We start from the raw sequence: 22,168 nt of genomic DNA, 5'->3' as shown, positions 1-22,168 counted from the left end.
ACCCTTCCAGTCTGGGCTTGTGCCTCCTGGTGTCAGTGCAAGTCTTCTTGCAGCCACCTGCAGCAAGTTCTGTGGCAGTGCCTGCCCTGGACAACCTTCCTGTGATGCATGGGGAAGGGCAGGTGCCCATGCTGAGGAGCTTTTAGGTGCATGTGAACTCACACATGGTGTTTTTACCTGTGAATAAAGCTCCTCAACTGGGAATGAAATGATAGTGACCTGCAGAGTGTGCAAAGGCAGGGGCAGGGAATGTGGTGTGACCACTACATGCAGCTGTGAGAGATGTGTGTCATGGTGTTAGGAACAAGGCACCTCTAAACTGCCTGGCTCACAGCTGGGATAAATCTCCAGCAGAGATGTGATATGGCATGTTGGCCGTGGAGCTCATTTTTTCAGCCAACACCTAGTTGTAGACAGGTCAAAGTGCTTTCATGCTTTGCTATACACTTCCATAGCACTGAGCAAGTGGCTTCTGCAGAGGTGCCCTCCAGCTCCAAACTCAAACAAGTACTCACAGATATTTGTCCAGTGCTCTATTCAAAATCAGATGCCATGGGCTCATCACTGACAGCAGCACTACAAAATCTCTTGAGAGCATTTCAGAGATAGACAAATATTTTCTTGCTAGGATGCTGGCAGGGAGCGGCAGGATTGAGGGAAAGATGGATCGCAGTGGCTCAATTGATTAATTTAATTTGTGGTGCAGGATGAGCTCAAAATAAGGCTGGGAGAGGGGCTTGGATAAAAAATCTCAGGCTACAGTTTGGTGGCAGCTCTTACTTGAAGTAGCTACATGCAGAAGATAGTGCAGTGGTGGAGCACCAGCACTGATTGAGAAATCACTGTGCCTTGCCAGCAAGTCACCTTTTGTATGACTGGATCTAACTTGTCAATCAGCTGGAGCTGGCACAGGAACAGTGGGCAAAATAGCAGAAACTGGGCGAGGCTATTCAGTCTGGCTGTCAGGGTGCCAGTGGTCCAGAAAGCATCAGTAAGGGTGAGGTGGGGGAGATATGGGTGGCTGGAGAGTGAATAATTATTTCTTTTCCTTATAGTGATTCCTTGCCTTGAAGTCTTTATAGCCCCCTGCTTCTAGTTCATGCCTCTGTCCCTTGCCACAGTCCCTTGGGACCTGGGCTGGGAGGGAGAGATTAGAGTAGCCTTTGCCAGCCCCAGAGGTTCAGCCCAAGAGCTGCTAGGAAACAGCCATCCAGAAGAGTTTCCCCAATCCATGCTGAGAGTCAGATTCATCTCCCCCTTTTTTTTTTTTTTTTTTTTTTTTTTTTTTTTGTGGCTCACAGCATCCTGAAAGTTTGGGGAACTCTGCCGTAGGGACCCATGCTGGTGGCAGGCTACACTCCATTTTCAGGATCAAAGGCCCCCTGGAGAGGGGAAGGAGGGGTATGGCTGAGGGTGGCTTTCAGGTAGGACCACTCCTGCCAAGTAAGGACCCTCTGCCTGGGGTCTGCCCCAGCTTGTGCCATCCACACTTTTGTCTAAAGGATTTGCACTTCTCTGACATTCAGAGCAACAGCAGCTATGGGAATCAGCTCAAGTCAGCCCCTTTGCTTGGAGAACACCAAGAGCAAGGACTTCCTTGAGAAATACACCCAGATCCAAAATTCCCAGTTTCTAGCTATGTATATGTCACATCCATAAGACAGTCTCTGTTCCCTTGGCACTTTAGTTGGTATGTGACTCTTGGTATTTCCCACAACTGCTGGTGCCAAAAGATGAAGACACTGCTGCCATCTTGCAGTCCTTCAGCCAAGAGAGCTGGGCAGGAGAGCAGATCCTTGTTAAGAATGTGCTGCCAGCAAGACACTGATAGGAGACAAACTGCACCCAAAAAAGCCCAGTTCAGGCATGGAGAATGCCTGTCCGATCTACTTGGGAGCATCTGTAGCCTAGGTCCAGTGATGGCTTTGCATAGAGGTGTGAAGATAATCCTAGCTGACCAAGAAACTGTGGCCAGTGGTGCTGAAAGGGGCAGAGACCTGGCAACTAAGGGAGAAATGAAAAACATACCCATAGCAGCCAGCTGCAACAAAATTCCTGGGCAGCTTAAGAGCCCCGAGAGCAACTCACAAGACATCCCCTCTAATTCCCTCCTTCTTCCCACTTAGGCTTTGTTCCGGCCCCTCCGTGTATGTACAGAGCCCTAATCTCTCTGGCATGCAAATAACCACCGTTTTTTTGTGCTCTCCCCCTTCACCTATTTCGGAAATCTGGCCCCTGATGGTGGGAAGGTGAGGGAGAAGGAGAGTGCCATGCACTGGGGCCTCCCAGAGGAAAGTGCAGAGGGATTAATGGATCTCCTTGCCTCACTGCTGGAGGTTTCTGTGGCAGGGCGGGTCCAGGAGGGCTCCCCACTGGAGCAGATCAGCATGGGAAAGGCTCAAAGGCAGATTTTAGGAAGCAAAAAGGGTTCACATTGCTGGTCTTTGCCTCACACTATCTGTAGGCAAGGCGGGATACGAAGCAAGGGGGGTGCTGCAGATCCTGATGCTGCATCAGATGCAGCACCCCAGGCTCACCTGGGAGCCGTGCTGCTGCTTAGCTGTGTTTGCCCAGGGGTTATGGAGCTCTGGGCTGCCCCAATCCCAAGGGGAGCTTCCCACCTCTGCCCAGCTTACACCCCAAAACAATCCTACCTTGCCTGGCAGGATCAGGGTACAAAGAGCAGATGTGGTCCCCCGATGAACTTCTCAGAGCTTGGAGTTGGTGGGCATGGAGAGAAACCTTGTAGTAAATGTTTGCTGCTCTGCTTTTCTTGTCTCTTCTTGCAGCACCAGCACACTTTCTCTCTCTCTGTTGCCTTACTTCCTCCCGGCCTGCCTTTCCATTCCTAGGTTAGAAGATGGGGAGACCTGACCCAGAAGAGGGGCAACTCCCGGCTCCTGTGAAGCCCCCAGATGGTGGCTGGGGCTGGATTGTGCTCCTTGGCTGCTTTGTGATCACCGGCTTCTCCTATGCCTTCCCAAAAGCTGTCAGTGTCTACTTCAAGGAGCTCATGAAAGATTTCCACGTAGGCTACAGTGACACAGCCTGGATCTCCTCAATCATGCTGGCCATGCTCTATGGGACAGGTGATGCTTGGATACATTTCCCCCTCCTCAACTCACACCTTTCCCACCCTGCCACGGGCCCAGACCATGTCCCCATGGACTCTTCTCATGCTCACTGGCCTGGTCATGAACCACGATGCAGAACACCATTGTCCTACCACTTCTCTTTGGGAAGTGTGCTGCATCTCGTATCCCTGTTTAACCCTCTGCCCCAGGAGACCTCAGGGGTCACCCCTCCACCTACATCCCAGACAACTGATATAGGGTTTGCTGTCATTGCTGTAGTGCTGTTCCTATCACACCAGGGAATAGGGGTCCAAAGACAGAGCAGAACATAATTCTCCACACCACCAGCCTCTCTCCATTGGCCAGACTTAGATGTGTATCTAAGCAGCCAAGTAGTGAGCTCCATCATTACAATTTCATCTTTCCTGAGTGTCCTCCTTAGGCTGCCTGCCCCTTCCCAGTTGTCCTGTCTCCTTCTGGTCACCTACTCTGTCTCCTCTACTTCCTCCTAGGACCAGTATGCAGCATCATGGTGAACCAGTTTGGCTGCCGGCCTGTGATGCTCATTGGTGGGCTGCTAGCTTCCGCTGGGATGATCCTGGCATCTTTTACCACCAATATCATTGAGCTTTATCTGACAGCTGGTGTGCTGACAGGTGAGAGCCCCAGGATTTGGGGGGCAACACAGGCTTACCTGGGGTAGAGCCAAGACCATGTTACATTTCCCTTTAGCACTGCCGTGTCTAGTATCAGGTCTCCCTCGCCTATTTTCACACAATATGGGAAGCATCTAGTCCTGAATGTTGCACATATGAGGGATGCATCTGCTGGATCTAAACAGCCAGGGCCTGTGGTTGAGAGACAGAAGAACCCTAAGTGATGTTCAGTGATCATGGCAACTGTGGTAGGTGGCATCAGTACACAGTGGTAGGGGGAAAAGGCAGAATTCCTGTGTAAGGCTCAAGTCCCACCTAAGAGTAAGCACAATTAACTTATTCAAACCCACTTCAGGTGGACAGGCTGGTTTAGCCCATCCTCCTCCACCAACATGAAGGCACAGAGGCGTGTGAGGAATACATTTGTCCCATCATGGGACTTCAGGACTAGGATAGTCTGAGGGGAGTTTTCAGCGTGTTGCAAAACACATCTCATGTTCTTGCACTCCATGTCTCCTTCCTGGCTTTCACTTCCATGTAGGTCTGGGTATGGCACTGAACTTCCAGCCCTCACTGATCATGCTGGGCACCTACTTTGACAAGCGTCGGCCTCTCGCCAATGGACTGGCTGCTGCTGGGAGCCCTGTGTTCCTTTCCTCCCTCTCTCCACTGGGGCAGGTGCTGCTGGAGAAGTTTGGTTGGCGAGGAGGGTTCCTTATCATGGGGGGCCTTCTGCTTAACTGCTGCACTTGTGGGGCAGTCATGAGACCCCTGGATATGGGCATGAAGAGGAAGATGGGAAAAGCTCAGGACAAATATGAAGCCAAGGAGATGCTGCCCATAGGAGGGAAGTCAGAGGAGGGAATCAGCACCACTGATGGAACCAAGAAAGGCAAGAAAGCCAAGAAGAAGCCCAAGAAAGGCAAGAAGCTTCTGGATTTCAGTATCTTCTCCAACCGAGGGTTTATCATTTACACTATTTCAAAGTTCATCCTAGTCTTGGGTCTCTTTGTGCCCCCCATATTGCTGGTCAACTATGCCAAGGACACAGGTGTACCGGACACAGAGGCTGCGTTCTTGCTCTCTATCATTGGTTTCATAGACATCTTTGCCCGGCCAGCCTGTGGCATGGTGGCAGGACTGAAGTGGGTCCGCCCTCACGTGGCATATCTGTTCAGCTTCTCCATGCTCTTCAATGGTTTGACAGACATCTGCAGTGCCAGGGCGAGCAACTACACGGGGCTGGTCATCTTCTGCGTCTTCTTTGGCATCTCCTATGGCATGGTGGGGGCACTGCAGTTTGAGGTGCTGATGGCCATCGTAGGCTCCCAGAAGTTCTCCAGTGCCATCGGGCTGGTCCTACTTATCGAGGCTTTTGCCGTGCTCATTGGCCCACCCTCTGCAGGTAGGTGCCTTGCTACAGGTGATTCATTTGGCTGCCACTGTTCCACAGCATTGCAGGTATCGGGCATGGGACACAGCACTTGAAGAAAGACCCTATTTCTCAACTTCAAATTTGCTCTAGAAGCTGAGAGCTGATCTCTGCCTTCACTACAAAAGTTGCATAGAATCCTGTTAAGGACAGGGGTCAGGCACATGTTGCAGGCAAACCTTTGAGGGTCTTCATTTGGACAAAGCATCTCTCAATTTCCCCTTGGTGTCCATGGCCTTTTGATTGGCACTGTGAATAGTGATGGCAATTTGTTCTGATCCCAGTTCCAATCCATAGGTGTTTTGCTGTCAGTCAAGTCAAAACAGTTTGTACAGTCCCCTGAGGCATTTGCTGGTAATTTTTCTAAGAGGATTAAGACACTGACAGCTTTTCAGCCAGTCTAGGTCACAGTCCCTGGTAAGGTCCATGCCCCATAAACAGCCCAAAAAACCAGGCTGTTGAATGGAGGTTGGTGTATATGAATGTTAAGTGCCTGATCACATGTGAGAAAGCCAAATCATGCCCAAGGCTTATTTCCAAAGTGCAGTTTCCTGATTTGCAAGGAAGAGTCAGGGACAAGACCATGGAAAATCCCCAGGCCGGAACCACTCTGTTGTTTCTTGCATTCCCTTCCTTTAGCTGTAACACATGGGGTAAAGTCCATCATTGAAAACCTTGATGTGAATAGTTTTTTCCTCAGCACAAACCACCAGTTAAGAGTAAAACCCACCCTCAGCAACTCCAACCAGCTCTCAAGTAAAATTCAGCAGCCAAGGAAATACCCTCTTAAATTCTAACAATAATTCGTCTCACTTTATAATCTCCGGGGCAGTAGGCAATCCCAGGCCAGGGAGGGTCAAGAAATGTGTCTTGGAGGCAGCTGCAGAGAGAAGGGAAGAGGAGGAGAAGGGGATTCAACAGCACCTTGCCCCAAGGAGCAAGGCATACCAGTGGGGTGCTAACAAGGGACATCCCAAGCACTTCTGCCTCAGTTCAGCTGAGCCTTGGTGCTGTGTGCACGTACAATGGCACACAGACATGCAGGGTCAGGGAAGAGCCATGTCAGGGGCAGCCAAGTTGTGTTGGGGGCTGTAGGACCCCCCTGGTGCAGGAAGCTCGAGTGACAATCCTGATGGCTCGGACCTGGGGAGAACAGTGCTCAGCTGGGAGAAGGGGGTTGAACAAAGTGGCTTTGTTTGGTGTAATCCTCCTGAGCTGCTTCCTGCTCCGTGGGGCCAAGGGGGTTTGGCACAGGATAAGCTGCACACACACACGCACACACACGCGCTGGGGCACGTAGGCTCTTCGCTCGCCATCTGGCTTGGCTGAACAGGGGCACATTCACCTGCGGAGGAATTTGCCATGTGCCTCCCATGACTGCTCCAGGAGGCACCTCAGCATGTCCTGGGGCTGGTTTCAGGGCACTGTAGCACAGCAGGGACTGGGGGTCACATGTGTGTTTGGGAGCATGGGAGACTGGGATGAAGAATGCAGCTCCATGGCTGCATCCTGACAGCAGCAAGGCAGCTGTTCATGCTTCCCAGCACCAAGGACTGGGAACTCTTCCTCCATTGCCAATCCCAGTGGATTCAGAAAATATATTGAGAATATCTCTGGCACAGACATCATCAGGTGTGGGCCAACCAAAGGGATTTCTCTGTCAAAGAGAAATTTATTCTTCACTTCAGAATGTCTTCCTGACATAATAACTTAAGAAATAGGAATGTCTCAAACTTTTTTTTCTGAGACTGGCCAGTCCAAATCATGTGAGGCTTTTCCCACCTTTGGCAAGTAGAAGATGGCCCACCATGGAGTGGGACCCTAAGATGAGGATGTCACAATTATTTAAGTTTGTCCAAACAAAGGAAAACACCAACCATGCACTGTTACTGTACTTTCCCTGGAAGTACCGTGTGGCTCTTTCCCAGGGTGATCTTTAGATATTCAGGCTTCTTGCTCTTCCCTTGAGGAATGGGTCCTCAGCGAAATGCAGGTGTTGCCCACTTGCACTGGGCTGTCCAGGCAGGAGTGAGTAGGCTGAATTCAACCATCTCATTTCTTCTCCAACCATCAGGCCGCCTGGTCGATGCTCTCAAGAACTATGAGGTGATCTTCTACCTGGCGGGCTCAGAGGTTGTGCTCTCTGCCCTCTTCCTGGGTGTCGCCAGCTACTGCTGCCTGAAGCAAAGGAAGAAGGAGCCTCTCCCAGAGAACAACCCCTCTGCGGGAGGCGGGAGCGACACCGAGGAAGCAGAGTCAGACGTGCAGGAAGCTGAGGAGCACAGCAGCGACAACCACCAGCCGGCCCACAGCACTGACAACGCCGTGGTGGTGGCCAACAAGGAGGCCAACCATGTGGCAGAGGAGCAGAGAGGGGAGGGAGGTGGCTGTCCCGCAGGGGATGGGGAGGTGTTGGCACGAGATGGCTGCAACGCTGACCAGATGGTGGAGAGGGACAGTTTTTAGCCAGGGCAGAGAACAGGGATGTATAAAACTGGCCTTGTTTGCAAGCACTTCAGCATGGGAAGGTAGGTAGGATGTGGGGAGCAGAAAGCTGGGACAAAGGCAGATGTAAGAAATAAGGAGAGGAAGAGGTATAAGAATAGCTGGTCCTTATGTACATATGTCCACAACCTACCCAGTGATACGTCTACTTGCATTCTGCACCCATGCTGGTACAACACAGGCTCAGAGCAGCCCAAACACCAAAAACAAAAGTATAACAATCTTCTTTCTTCACTTTCAAACCAGCCTGGGAGAAAGTCTTCTGAAGAGGCTGCCAAGGACTCTCCTTTTCCTTCTGCATTGTCACAATACAGAATACAAACAATTAGAGACTCTTTGTAATCAGATCTGGTATGCTCTGTTCTGGTTGTCAGTGTTTTTTTCACCCCACTTTCATCGTCTGGATAGTGTCAATCTCACTGGTGTAACTCATAGCTACCACCCGGCCACCTCCAGGGGCCACCAGCATGGGCGTAGACACCAGGTTCTCTGCAACACCTCCCTCAGGCATTGCCAAACCAGGAGGCCACCAGCTCCAACCACCTCTGCCTGGCACATCTTTTGTTGGATGGTAAAGCTGGGGCGATGACACCTGATGCTGCTTCCCCAAGTAGGGAAGTGCTGTTAGAGGCTGCTGCTGAGGTACAAGAAGACACCTAAGAAAGGCTAATGCCATTAGGTGTGCAGCTACAGTACAGAGCCTTGCTGACAGGAATAGCACCAAGCCAGCTTTATCTAGGCTCAAGTGAGTCCCACTGACGTGTGAAGGGAACAACTTGGCCCCTGTGGGGGTGGGGGTTTCAAGACAGGTAAATAACCATGTCCCAAGAGATTATCCACTGAGCAGGAATGGCACCAGACGTGCCTGTGTTTTCCTCTTAAATAGAGAAAACCTCCTTACATAAAGGAATCAAAGGTAAGGCAGAAGGAAAAGCCCCGAGTGGCGCTAACGAGGGTGTTGGAGCACGTGGTAAGGCAGGCATGACCCCCTCACCCCCCGCAGCAGTGCTGGATTTCTAGATTCAGAGAGGACAACCTTCCCTGGCATGCTTAAACCACTTCTAATCTGCTTTAGGACTGGATCTTTTATAAACAGCCCTGGCCAAAGCCCTTTCTTCCGGTTTGCTGAACTGTTTCACCTCAAGAGCCTGGGGGAACCTGTGACTATAACAAGGGATCAAAAATTAAGCAGAGGGCTACAGGGAAGGCAGCTCATGGGGCCACCAAAAGTTTTGTTTCATTCCAGACCAGACTGACTACAATTAATGGGTAGTTGGCAGAGTCTGCAGGATCCATAAAGCCATTTAAACACAGCAGGGGAATGGGGACATGAAGGAAAGGGTTTCATTCTAGGTGCTCCCAAACAAAAACAGCAGTAGATGATGAGCAAATTAGAGCTGTTGAAGAATATCAGTTTAAAAAGAGACAGAAGAACTGGGAATTGGAGGGGAGAAGGTAAACCCTTCTCTCATGAAGCCATACTCTTGTCTCACCATAGCTAACACCCCTGTTCAAGCCAGCCATAGTGGTGACTTTGGGCTTTTTCCTATTCAAACTCTCTTAGAAATACCCCAAACAATACTAAACCCCATAACAAACCCCAGATACAAAGCTCTAGGAGAATGAGAGCAGCCACAAGGGTGTTAGGGCCCTGCAGACATTCATCCAGTGCTCTCAGAGCTTGTTTTCCCTCCCCACAAGGTAAGATTGATGTTTCTGCTTGACCAAGTTGCTCTGCAGCTCTTTCCCCAGTAACCCCAGGCTGGGTTTCCCTTGTTCACTAATATGCCCTCCAAGAAGGAGCTCACAACTTCCCAGAGGTCCAAGGTCCACAGCATGAAAACAAGTGCCCTTGTCAGCCAGGCCAGTCACTAGAACAAGGCCCCCTCTGTTTCCTTGTCACAAGTCAACATTTCCCACTAAGCCTCTCGCTCTTAAATTTTTTTCACAAAAGCAAATAAAAGCCCTTAGGGTACAAGACCTCACTACAGACAGTGCTGCAAGATTCCCAGACCTCCTCCTAAAAAACCCAGCTATGCTGCTTTACACTTTGCCTCCATGGCTTTCAGGCGGACTCCACTGAAGCGTTTTCAGTTCCTCTCAACTGTTTTGGTACAACAAAATCTGAAAGAGGATCAGAAACTTAAGCATCAGCTGAAGCTTGTGATGCAACAGCTGAGCTGTGTGGAGAAGCTGGCCCTGGAGGGGCACAGGGATGCCACCCTGGCAAGACTGAGGCACCTGGTGGCCTTTAAAAGGCTGGTGTTCCCTTGGGAAGCTAAAATGCAAAGAAGCTGGTATGACTGGAGGACTGGCCTTGCTACAGCATTTATAATCCTCTTCCTGTGGAAATCTGCGCTGCACTGACCATCACAGCTCGGTATTGCGATTATGCATCACTATCAGAAGAAAAAAATGGCCAGCACATGACACCCATCTTTCCAACATTATAATTTAAGATTAAAACCAATGGAAGGTAAGCAAACAAATCTCTTATAGGAAAGGCATGAAGGACATGAAATGAAAGGTCACATATTTCTTTATTACAGACAATAGTCACTACAATCAGTCTGTTTTAAATTCTGCAGAGCAGCTTGACCATGGATGGCTTTTTTTTCCAGGTACCCACAGAGATGAAGAAGATTGTCCAAAAACCATCAAAGAAAAACACAAATCAAAAAAAAAAACCAAAACTTGACCATAAATTAATGCCCTTAAATAACATCTCCCATGACCACTAGAATGTAATGACAGAGAAGTCAAAACCCCTGCCCCAAGCTGCACACCACTCCTGGCAGTTGTGCTGCCCACTAACAGAGAAAGTGCCATCTGCATCTGGGACTGGCCCACAGGGATGGAGGGAGGAGAAAAGGAAGGAGGAAAGAAGCAGTCTCACTTACCTCAGCTTTCCTTTTCCTCCTTCCCTTGTGCAAGGGAATGGGAAGATAGCTACTGCTGCTGCCTGGCCCAGAGGCAGCATGAAATAAGTTGTGCAGAGAGGAGAGCACACGATCAGTCTTTACATTAAAAAAAATCCCGAAGCATGTCTTCCTCCCTCCACAAGGCTTTGTGTCTCCTTTCTAGTAGACAGCTAGCAGTGATGCTAGCACTTCTCCATGGCACAAGAGGAGGATGGAAGGGGGCTGTTCTCACCATTTGTAATCACCTCCAAACCCTAAACTAGCTTCCATGTGCCAGAAGGGAGCAGCACTCCCCATGTGCTCAGCAGAGTCTTGCCTGCACAGAGGCACAGGGCAGCTTTTCCTCCCCACACAGCAGTACCCACGTTGGGTAGCAGAAGTCTCCAGGGGCAAAAAGAATATCCAGGCAAACAAACAAAGGAATAGAGAGAGGAAAGCAGAGGTTGGTCCCAATCCAACCAGCTACCCAACCCAAAGCAGAGGATGAATCCCAGGCTGGACATACAGAGAAATCACAGAAGATGAATGGCCACATGAAATACATGTTCTCATAAATCTGCAAAGTCCTCCCTCTGGCCACGCTGACACACTCAGGCATCATCAATGAGCTTCTCTCCATTTGCATCCTCCCTCCCGCTACCCTCTCTCTCACTTTCTCCTTCTTCTTCCGCCCCATCTATGTATGTGTCCTTCTGCCCATAGCTGAGAGTGGTGCGGGCAAGATCCACCTCAATGGGAAAGACGTCTGCGTCCCGGAGCACAGCGTAGCAGTCGTCATAGTACTTGGACATTGTGGAGACAAAACGCTGGAGCTGGAACACGATGTCCTGCACTGTAGTGGAGACATGTTGGGGGGAAAATGTGTGAAAATTCCCTTCCCAAACAGTGTGAAGGCTGTGATCAAGGCTCCGTTACCAGTGTTAGATACCATTTCCTACACATTAATCCCTTTTCAACCCCTCAGGGCTGATGTCTCGGGTACAGCCACAAAGGAGCTCTTCAGCAAAGAACTGCCATCTTCTGAGCTGAGACAAAAGAGGAACACAAAGGCCAAAGCCATGTCTGCTGAACTCAGTAGTGACACTCACCATGTTTCTGGTCCAGAAGCTCTATTTTCTCTAGCACATCCTTCCTCATCTTGGCGAAACGCGTGCGAGCCTCCTGACGGCAGCGCAGGATGAGGCGGTACTCATAGTTCCCAGTGCTGACCCGGTAGAGAGGCTCACCCAGAGCCTGCCAAAAACATGGTGCCATTTTAGAGACTCCACAACAGTGCTTGTACAAACAATCTGCCTACCAACGTGGACTCGCAGTGACCTGGGGTAATTACAGACCTCTCAGGCACATGGGAACTGCTGTTAGGAAGCAGGAACCATGAGGAACAGTGAGCCATGTCAAAAACTGGCAGTCAGTTGCGCTACTTTGAAGGCCAAACACACACCAACTGTGGTAAAGAAAAGCATCACTACTAAGCAAATACAAAAGCACAGGGACCTTTCTGCCCAGCAGGGAGAGGTGGCATGGCTTCTTACCTAGACTAGTGTTTTGAGTTTTGTAACTAAAAAAACCCAAATGTTAATTCTATTTTGTTTATTGAAACGCGGTTGGGGAGATTTTTATTTGTTGTAACTCCAGAAGGAAGGGAGTAACTGTAACAAGCCAGTTGTTAAAAACCAGGTGGAGCAGTGTTATCTCTGCTCAGATGGAGCGGTATTCCTTATCTCTGTTCATTCTTCCACTACCCCCATGGAAATATCTTCTGTTAATGAACCATGAAAGCTCACCAATGACATGACACATTACATCATACTATTTAAAGATGTTCTACTCAGGGAGGAAGAGCTAAACTATTTTTACTTAGATAAAAGGAGCCACAAGTGTCACTAGTCTGGCAGTTTTTTAGTTTTCCACTGGATTCCTGGAGGAAAACCAGACTTAAGTCTCATAAAAAAAAGATCCAGTAATGGTGAGATATCTCTACTCCAACAGAACCACGTCTGCCACTCCAGGAGGGCTTACTTTGGACAGCTTCCAACACCCTGACCAATAGGGCGTCAGGTTGTATTTCTGACTCTGTCAGAGTTTTCCAGGATTTCTTGTTTGTTTATTTGCTTGCTTATTCTTCTGTACTACTATTTGTATTTTTATATATCCTTAGTAAAGAACTGCTATGCCTATTCCCAAAATCTTTACACGACAACCTTTTAATTGCAAATTTATAGTAATTTGGAAAAGGGGGGGAGGGGCTTACATTGCAAGGGAGACTGCTATCTTCCCTGGCAAATACCTGTCTATCTAAACCAAGACAACTAGTAAGACAGGCATTAAGAACAAGTTTATATCAAGCACACAAAAATTCTGCCCTCCTCTGTAAGGTTTGTCCTGTATGGATTTTAATAATGAATTACATTCCCCTGTATGTACACAGGGAACCCTCTGGTATCTACAACCATCCAGACACAATGCTGGAAACCATCAGGGAGGGACCTATACATTGTCCTGCAAAACAGCTTGGAAAGGGGTTGGGTCTGTCAGCAGTGAAGCATCCCTCCCTTGCACCTGTAAACACAACATACAGAAAAATCCGTATGACAGACTACAGCTCACTAACACACACTGCACGTGCCAAAACCCAAAAGTGTTGCTCTGCTGGGCAAGACTGGGAATCTCCTTCCTTCCCATTTAGAAGCAAACATGTAATGAAAGATTGTGTTAGGAGTTCGATTCCTTCCTGGCACTTGGGAACTAGACATTCTAGAAAATCAAATGTCTGCTCTGAGACTGATACCTAGGATAAAAAAAAGATGTTACTTTCATGCAGGGAAACTGGAATTCATGGGACACCTTTAGCTTTTTTTAAATTGAGCTGTTAAGGATTTAAGTCCCAAAACTCTAAACTATAAACCCTCTATTGCTAAGAGAGATCATTTAATCAATTTCCTTCATTTATAAATGCAGTTTCACATGCATTTTGCTGCAGAGAAGCTAAATTTCCATTTCTCTGAAACAAGTCCAGAATTAATGATAAGCTGTACACGACACACAAATGGAATCTGTGAAGGTAACACCTTAATTCTCCTTACATAACCTAACAGTACTTAAAACATTGAGAAAGGCAACCACTGAGTAAACAAGCTGCAGTGCTTCCCAGGTAGCATTTAAGGATCCCCTATTTCTAATACATTAAGAACAAATGTTTGCAATTCCTTAGGATGCATTCACTAGTTTGGGTGATGACAGGCACAAGAGTACTTTTGCAGTTGTACTGATACTCACAATGCAGCTGTACTCTTCATCATCCATCTCTTTGACTTTCAGGCAGTAAGACTTCGCAGAATTAAAGATTGAAAAAAATTTAAAAAAGCAAAACAAGAAGGAACTATTAAAAATTAGAAATGACATCATCGCCCATACCCATGTGGCTGCACTGTCCCAAGCCTTCCTTCAGTGCACAGACTCTGAAGAAAGCACAGTGGGAAAAATTCTGTGTTCATCTACTCTTTGAGTAAAGACAGTACAAGAAAAGTATGAGACAGGAATAAATAAAGAGGGAAAGAAAAAGATTAATTGCAGGAAGGATTGATGTAGGAAGAGATTCTGCCATATTCCATTGCCTTAGGGCTGCAGCTCCAAGTTCTTCTCTCAAGGGTAAAAATAAATAGATTCCTACATTTACAGAACAGGTGCACTGAGCAACCTTACTGCTTCTGGGTAGAAGACAAGGACTGAGTGGAATGAAGGAAAAAAAAAAAAAAAAAAAAAAAAAAAAAAAAAAAAAAAAAAAAAGGCAAAGTCTAAATTAAAGGAAATACGACTTGACAGTTGTTTACTTTGGCTAAAGAAAGACTGTCCAAAATTACCTGAAAAATATGGACTGGGGAGCTCTTGAAAGGAGTTCAGGAGCTTAAGTTGCAGAGGAATTCCTCAGAAATAAATCAGGAAATAATTTTGATCATGCAGAAAATAAGGCATATGGGTACTGTAACATCTTTCTTACTAGTGCGAAGTGTTAGGTTAAAAGCAGGTGTCTGAATGTGAGTAATCTGGCAGTAAACATAGAACTGGAAAAAACAGGGCATTCTCTCATGGATTACAGAAGGATGGATATGTGATCATATAGGCTAGATGTGACTTTTAAGAATGATTCTATGAAACTTAATTTCAATCAGTACTTAGAAAAAAGAACCAAACAAGCAGCTCACCAAATATTCAAACTTGACATCCAGGTATTTTTTGATAGTCAGTCTTGTATCAGGAATGGCTTTATTCAGATAGGTATTCAAATCAGTGAGCATCTGCAAGGGAAACATCCTGCTGCTGAATTAAGACTAAAAAGCATGAGTACAATTCAAATGCAACCTTCTACCCAGCACAGGTCATGAGGCTGCCTCGAGTTAACTCTTCTTTGAACTCTTCTTCAGAATGGTTAGAGCCTCCATTACTATCACTGGCAAGTGATTCCAGTGCTAGAAATGCTCGCCTGACTTCTAGCCCGGATTAATCTGCTTTTGACTTGTTTTATTTTCAGCTGGTCCTGGAAACAGCTCTCCCTGATTCAAAATTTCACAACCTAGCATCGTCCATCCAACACAGCACTGAAACTGGTGCCCAAATCAGCACTTAAATTCTCTCTTTGCTGAACTAAGTGCACAGATCCCTTGGAGACTCTCACTCAAATATATTGACTGAAATTCTTACATTTTTCCTGGCTTGTTTATCTGAACTCTTTTAGTGACACAGTTATGGGTACCAATATCAGATACGACACTGGTCAGACTACTCCCTCATCCCCAAAAGAAAAGGAGAGAAATATACCCATATGCAGAAGTCATAGGGAAAGGTTGATATATTCATTATGTTACCTCTCAGGTGTTTTCATTATGAAAAGAATTCCCTGAAGAAAAGCAGACAAGGATCCTTCTTCCCACAATGAACGAACTTTTATGACCACACCTTTAAAGACAGGCTTCTGCCTTTCTAGATTCCCCTCTTCTCCAAACCCTTTACTCCTTTGGTTAAATTCTTTACTGGCTTAATTGTCTTCAGAAGGTGGATCCCAAACTTCTCAATGTTGCGATGGGCATCAGCAAATTTCACAAAGGCTTCACTGGCAGCTGGTTGCGGTTCCCGTACACCAATGACTGAGAAAACATCTCCAAATGCTGCAAGAGCAGAATAAATACAGGCAGATGAATGAAGAAGTGAACCCTGAGAAAAATCTTATCTCCAGTATTAGAACTCCCTCCCATAATCTTACAATTAGCTGGGGAATGATCCTACATATTCCCTAAAGACCAGAGTTTGGCAGGGCATTTCTCCAGGGTCTCATGTGAAGGACAGGGCCTGTGTTAGTACCATGACCAGTAATGCAGGAGGGCAGCCCTTCCCACTTCATTTCTGTGACCCTTACTTTTGTTTTGAGTGAGGGAGTCGCACATCTCAGTACTGAAAAAACTCCTGAAACCAAAGGTCAAAGGTTGGTGTTCCCTTTGCTCAAGATTCTTTACCTCTGTGTGTCTGAGATAGCTCAAAGAAAGCCCTGAGAAGACTCTTGGTGTGCTCTGTCAAGCCTGTGATGGAAGCCAGAAAAAAAGATGTAAGTCACTTCACTGAAACACAATGAATGCATCGTTCTCTCCCATCTGGTCTCTGAACAAATACCAAGTTTACCTTTGTATAACTCTGCAGTCCTCTCCAGCTCCTCTAATCTCTTCACAAGTCCATCTAAATAAAAGCAAGAATCAGAATACAGAATTACAATAGTCATATTCAGGACAAGGTTAAGATGTGATTGGGTGGAAAAATACCGGTTTCATATATTTGGTTCAAATTTCTCTCACCCCTTAATGCCTCTCCTGTGATACAACATGAGAAGCTTTTAAAATGATTGCAAACTTATTTTATACTGTGGGGTCATGACCTATAGGCATTCACTAAGTTGGTCCCTGCCTTAAATTAATCTGACCTGAGATAACATTTAAGTGGCCACAAGGACAGGCTATATATCACTCAGGAACGGCAGAGACAATCACAACAGCAAGGCCAGGCAGAAGAAAAGAATGTGGACCATGCAAGCAACAATAAAAAGCAGGCAAACACAGGAGAGTGGGCGTTCCATTCAGAAAATGTCCTCCTGGACAACACTTACCATTGCAAAGTATGGCTCGGCTTAACCCCAGGGCATCTGCTGTCCCTGAGCTCATGTTCTCTACCAGTCGGTGCTTTACCTTCTTCAATACTAAAGGGCCAAAACAAAGTTACAAACCACCATCAGGGTCGCTTCCATGGGCATGAAAAGCTCACCAGCACGTTTCACTGGTTTTCCAGGCACTGGATAAAGTGCATTTAACTCAGTATTGAGGCAGCAAGAAGAAAGAATACTGTAGAAACAGGGCACTCTGGTCCATGCATAACACATATTCTAACTTGCCTATCTGCTCTGCTCTCACATCTGAAACACCTCTATCAATTATTTTGATGCTCCAGCAATTATTTTGGAAGACTGTCCCAGCCAATCACTTTGCTATAAGCGAAGCACTTATATTCCTACTTGGAACTAAACTTTGCTTATGTCATCTGCTGTATTACTTCAGTTGAAGTCGGGAGATGAGGCTGAAAGACAGGACTTAATGCTCAGTGTTGTCTCTTTCCTTACTTTTATGTTTTGATTCCTAGTTAAAACCTTTTACCACCTCTTGATGGAATTTGTGTCTTTGGTGGTCATACCCTGCAATTTACTAGAGACATCTATGCCCTCCTTGGAACCAGATGACTCAGTCACCTTTATTCACAGGCAGACTTGCCTGCAGATCCCAAGAACTCAGCTGATGCCACAGTGTTCTGGGAAATACCATATTCTCATCATACTTCTGTTTTCCCAGAAATCCATCTAATTATTACAACTTTCCATATCTCCTGTCAATTTATTAGCACCATAATTGCCAGGAAAAGAAATGAGAGCAGAGAATGAATACATTTTGCTGAAAGTGAGAAAGTCAGACCATATAAAGAAGACAGCTGTGTGGGCTGAGTTAGAAACCAGACACTTTGTTTCAGCAGTAAAGGCTCTCCTGTCTCCCATAAAATTTATACTTGTACAAAACTCAGGGCAGACAGATATTTCATCAGTGTTCTCCAAGCTTAGAAATCACCACCAATGCCTTTCAACTGACACATTTCTGTGTACATCTAAAAACAGGTCAGCATAACTCACATGTATTAAATTAATTCAATTATTATGCAGTTGAGATTCAAGATCCATGCTAAACACAACACAGAAAAACAAGCCTCCCACAACAACAGTTAAGTATTTATTTAACTTTCAAGCCTATTTCAAAAAGTCAGGGAAGGATTCTTCTTTAAACCTGTAACTCTCTTTGACAGTATCAATTTGAAAACAACTGGGTTAAGAGCAAGAAAGAAAACAGAATTTTACTTTGGTTTGAGTTGGGACCAATCTTTCATCCTTCTGCATCATTTTAACACTCTAGGGAGAAAGAAACCAGTCTTACCAATATCCAAAGACTTGCCCTGCTTTGGGTCAGCCTGGAGCTTGTTGTAGTGTATTGTAACTTCTCCCTGCAGAAAGAGAAAACCCCAAACTGCTGTGTTGGAAGCAGGCAGCAGTGGCTCCCTTTACCCAAGGACAATAAGCTGCCAACTATGACCCAGAAGCTCCAGTGGCCTCCTCCTACCTCTCACCTTTACCATCTGTATCATCTTGGCCACCTCCACTTTGGTCTTCCCTTTGACAGATTTCCCATTGACTCCTGTGATTTCATCCCCAGCTGCTACGGTGCCATCCAAGGCTGCTGGAGTATTATCAAACACCTAAGACAGAGCACAGAGAATCTGCAATCAGGAAGAAGGTCAATGCAGAGCTAAAGATCACAAACCAATCAGCTGCATCCCTCCTATTTAATTCACTTTTACTTTGTCCGTGGTGAAGCTGCAGTTTTCCCCTTTTCCAAACCAAGTGGTGGGCTGATCATCTTGTTCCCTCGGGAAGTTCTTGCCCCTAGGATGTGCCACGTTGAGCATAGGACTTCCTTATGTTGGGAGTGTCACACTGTTCCCCTGTGAATTCTAACATGCACTCCAAGGAGAAGGGTAATTCCAGAAGTCTTAATTTAATTCTTCCACAACTACTAGGTACTAGAGTAAGGAAATCTTTTAATCAGAAAGTGAGATATCATCTCCCACTTTGAGAAAAACAAACAGCATAGAGTTTGCTCTCTCTCCACACTCTCCATCTCTCAGGCCAACACTGTTTTAAAAAGATGGCCTATTTTTCCTCCCCAGGTGCCCACCTGGACAATGTAGAGACAGGGACAGTATTGTGCTCCTCCTCCAATGCTGATCCCAATCAGGTTCTGAGAGTCCTTCTTCAGGGTCACTGTCCCAGGTACAGTGGGGATGCCCCTGCAAAGAGAAAGGAATAACTGAACGTAGGCAGAGCTGCCTGCACATGAAACAACTCTGGTATCTGCGTCAGTACAAATGGAAAACATCATGGGCACTGCACATCTGAAATCATTCCTTCACCTCTGCCACAGAGTCTATCAGCATGGGCCAGCAGGGACACTCTCTGTGCTATCTTTTTCTTGGGATTCCATGCAAGGATTAGAGGTGGAAGAGACCCTCATCCATCGCTAGGCACTGAAGAAACACTATCACACTTTAGGGTTTCACCAGCACTTAGTGTTGGAGACGACAACTTGCACAACATAGATGTGATGCAAATCAAGTGCTCTATGTTAAATGCAGGGCACGTGCAGAGCAACACAAACATTCTCCTTTGCTCACCAGCACAGCAATGCCTCATCCCCAGTCTCCGCAGGGAGAAAGAAATCAGCACTGAACAGGAAATCTGATGTTCAGCACACAGTGTCAGGCACAGGTAAATTTATCAACTCTCATTAGATCTTGGCTGCAAAACCTACTTCTATTTTAAGAAACACCAGGAAAAGACAAGTGAAATACTCACAGCTTATCTTCCTCAATATCATAGTCCAAATCTGCAAACATTGTTTTGGTTCAGTGGAGTCTGTTTGTCTGAACCTGCTTATTCCAAACTCCCTGGGAAGAAAGAACAGAATAAACCAAATAAATTAAGGATCGCCATAGAAAAACAGAGAACCAACTTGTCACCTTTACCAATCTCTTTTTTTCCTTTTTGGAATGCCACATTGTGGTCTCTGCTCTTATATCAAAAGATGAAAAATGAGTCAAGTGTCCCTGGTTCTCTGCTCTGCATAAGACAGGACAAAGTCCTCGAGCTAGAACGCTGCATGTTCCAAACGAAAGACAGACACACGTGCAGCATTTCCAAAGCACAGAACAAAACGTGGTCCCTTCCCGAAGCTGCTTCTTCCCACGCTCGGCGTGCACTACGTCTGCCTTTAAAACACTCAGTTTTATCCCCGACATCCATTTCACGTCTCCATGTTCTTGACTTCACAGCAAGTCACGTCACCTTTTGACGTTCACCACTTGTCTCGGCAGGCCGTGTTCAAGCTTTCCACCGAAAGCCTCATTATTTCCCCATGCACAAACCCCGTTCCCATCTAATTTCGGGAAGTAATTAGCTGGCGCGTTGGGGTTCCGCCCAGCCTTCGGCAGCACCCACGGCACGGCGACGCCGTGAAGGCGGTCGCCTCCACCGCAGCCGACCCTGAGGGGCCAGGGCTTCACCGACAGCTCACCGTGCCGCAGCCCCCGAGGCGGGGCCGGTCAGGGGCTGCGGGCAGTGCCCGGCCGGGGACGGGGATATGCAGCGAGGGCCCGTCCCGGGGGCAGCCGCGGGGGGGCGGCCCTGAGGGGCCCCCAGGCTCACCGGAAGCGGCCGCTGGCGCCGTCAGCCCCCTTCCGCCACGTCACCGCCGGAAGTGCCCGCCCGAGCCCCGCCCCCCGCGCGCCCGCCGCGTTGCCATGGGGACTGAGGGAGCGGGGCTCGGCCGGGCGGGAGAGGAGAAGGCTCGGGGGGGACGCGGTCACTCTACAACCCCTGAAAGGAGGACAAGAGGACACAGTCACAAGCTGCACCAGGGGAGATTTAGGTGGGACATTAGGAGGAGTTTCGTCGCGGTGATTTGGCCTTCGGAATGGGCTGCCCGGGGAGCTGGTGAAGTCACCGTCCCTGGAGGTGTATGAGGAAAGACTGGACGTGGCACTCAGTGCCGTGGTCTGGTTGACATGGTGGTGTTCCATGATCGCAGAAGGCTTCTCCAACCTAAGTGATTCAGCGATTCTGTGAAATTGGTTGGCACAATCACCCCTACTGCTGGCAGGCCAGCAGTGACCCGAGAAGCATTGGGTGCCAGTGGATGTGGACGCCAGTGAGCACAGCTGTGTGCAGAACCACTGCACTGCCGTGATCACCAGGCTTCCACGCGTTCTTCTCTGCGATGTGTGTGGGGACAGTAACCACTGCACTGGTGTTCAGGTGGTTTTCCTGCCTCCATCAGCACCACCGCTGGGAGAATGCTTTGATTTCCCAGAGAAATATGGTCGCCTTGTTCCGTTATGTATCATCTTTTCCAGCTGCTCCTGGATTCTGAGCAGCTACCAGGCTGCCCAACCCGACTAACTAATGCAGATAAAAACAAACAAACAAACAACCCCCCAAAAAACCAAACCACAACAACAACAACAAAAAACCCAAAACAAAACAACAACAAAACCCCCCAAAACCCACAAACCCTAACACTGTACTCTTTGAACTGAAAACTCCTCTGTGACTAGGAATAAGGCCATGGCAATGACCTCTCTTGCTGCCTGAAAGGGTGGTTAGTGTTTGTGGTATGCAGCCCCGTAGAAATACTAGAAAATCTTTTCTGCATACATCAAAACACTGAATCCACCCACAATGCTGGATTACAAGAGCAAGAGTGTGTTGCTAATAATTATTTTGAAGTCCTGGGTCTAAGATGTGATTTATTTATGAGGGACAGCTGAATGAGAAATGCAGTCTTTCAGGGGGGAGCTCTCTGAAGAAAAGAGACTGACATCCTGACCCTGGGCACTGACAGGAGTTTTACATCAGGGCAGCTCCAGAATTGACAAGCCAGACCCTCATCTCTGCACGAAGAGCTTGCTGGGCACTTGACTGTGGCTGCAGCACTTGACTGTGGCTGCAGGTGATAGAGAAGACGGAGCCAGACTCTTCTGAGGGTTTTTGCACAGCTAAAGACAAGAGAAAGGGGTTGCAAGTTGCAGCATGGAATTACAGTGCAACAAAAGGAATAAAAATTACTATGAGGGTGGGTAAGCACTGTTGCATCAGCCCAGAGAGGTGGTGGAATATGCATCCCTAGAGACAGTGACAATTTAGCTGCTCTAAATTCGTAGACAGATTCTACGATGCTGCAGTTCTAAGAGAGAGTTCAAAGAGGTTACCCGCAGAAGCCTCTCCAAAGCTGACAGCTCATACAGAGAGCTGGTCAGGCAAATGTCACCCAGCCAGAACTCGAGCCCGCTGTCCGTCCCACGCCCCGCAGGACTGCTCCGTGCAGCTGTCGCCCGTGGGCTTTGCAGGGTCGGGGCCACGGACTCCATTTCTAAGGGTGGAGCGCTACTGTG

At 47.5% G+C, this 22,168-nt stretch overlaps 2 protein-coding genes across 4 annotated transcripts; one reads left to right on the top strand and one right to left on the bottom strand.

Moving 5' to 3' along the window:
• Nucleotides 1-2,828: 2,828 nt before the first annotated feature.
• Nucleotides 2,829-8,057, top strand: SLC16A8 (solute carrier family 16 member 8). Its single transcript, XM_066318546.1, has 4 exons — nucleotides 2,829-3,089; nucleotides 3,587-3,730; nucleotides 4,272-5,135; nucleotides 7,237-8,057. Exons 1-4 carry the CDS (start codon nucleotides 2,861-2,863, stop codon nucleotides 7,626-7,628), a joined length of 1,629 nt encoding a protein of 542 aa, XP_066174643.1. The 5' UTR covers nucleotides 2,829-2,860; the 3' UTR covers nucleotides 7,629-8,057.
• A 2,131-nt stretch (nucleotides 8,058-10,188) lies between these two features.
• Nucleotides 10,189-20,444, bottom strand: PICK1 (protein interacting with PRKCA 1). 3 transcript variants are annotated; one of them, XM_066320008.1, is made up of 13 exons: nucleotides 20,424-20,444; nucleotides 19,575-19,666; nucleotides 18,898-19,009; nucleotides 18,290-18,418; nucleotides 18,100-18,166; nucleotides 16,737-16,826; nucleotides 16,259-16,312; nucleotides 16,096-16,158; nucleotides 15,617-15,750; nucleotides 14,791-14,883; nucleotides 13,865-13,915; nucleotides 11,677-11,821; nucleotides 10,189-11,420 (listed from the first exon to the last, which is right to left on the bottom strand). In XM_066320008.1, the coding sequence occupies exons 2-13, from the start codon at nucleotides 19,613-19,615 to the stop codon at nucleotides 11,179-11,181; spliced, it is 1,221 nt and encodes a 406-aa protein (XP_066176105.1). In that variant the 5' UTR covers nucleotides 19,616-19,666; nucleotides 20,424-20,444; the 3' UTR covers nucleotides 10,189-11,178. The 3 variants fall into 3 exon arrangements, with proteins under 3 accessions (XP_066176105.1, XP_066176106.1, XP_066176104.1); XM_066320009.1 differs by lacking the exon at nucleotides 20,424-20,444 and adding an exon at nucleotides 20,293-20,325; XM_066320007.1 differs by lacking the exon at nucleotides 20,424-20,444 and adding an exon at nucleotides 20,064-20,277.
• Between the last annotated feature and the right edge of the window lie 1,724 nt (nucleotides 20,445-22,168).

The sequence above is a fragment of the Sylvia atricapilla genome, chromosome 5, assembly GCF_009819655.1.
Source record: "Sylvia atricapilla isolate bSylAtr1 chromosome 5, bSylAtr1.pri, whole genome shotgun sequence".
Lineage (NCBI taxonomy): Eukaryota > Metazoa > Chordata > Aves > Passeriformes > Sylviidae > Sylvia > Sylvia atricapilla.
The sequence above is the reverse complement of the archived record's forward strand: the minus strand, read 5'-3'. Positions and strand labels throughout refer to the sequence as shown.

Coding starts and splice junctions, on each gene's coding strand:
- SLC16A8 (XM_066318546.1), top strand. CDS start 2,861: ATGGGGAGACCTGACCCAGAAGAGGGGCAACTCCCGGCTCCTGTGAAG. Junction 3,731..4,271: donor GACAGCTGGTGTGCTGACAG/GTGAGAGCCCCA, acceptor ACTTCCATGTAG/GTCTGGGTATGGCACTGAAC. Junction 5,136..7,236: donor CATTGGCCCACCCTCTGCAG/GTAGGTGCCTTG, acceptor TCCAACCATCAG/GCCGCCTGGTCGATGCTCTC.
- PICK1 (XM_066320008.1), bottom strand. CDS start 19,615: ATGTTTGCAGATTTGGACTATGATATTGAGGAAGATAAGCT. Junction 19,010..19,574: donor GATATTGAGGAAGATAAGCT/GTGAGTATTTCA, acceptor TTCTCTTTGCAG/GGGCATCCCCACTGTACCTG. Junction 13,916..14,790: donor ATGTCAAGTTTGAATATTTG/GTGAGCTGCTTG, acceptor AATTCTGCGAAG/TCTTACTGCCTGAAAGTCAA.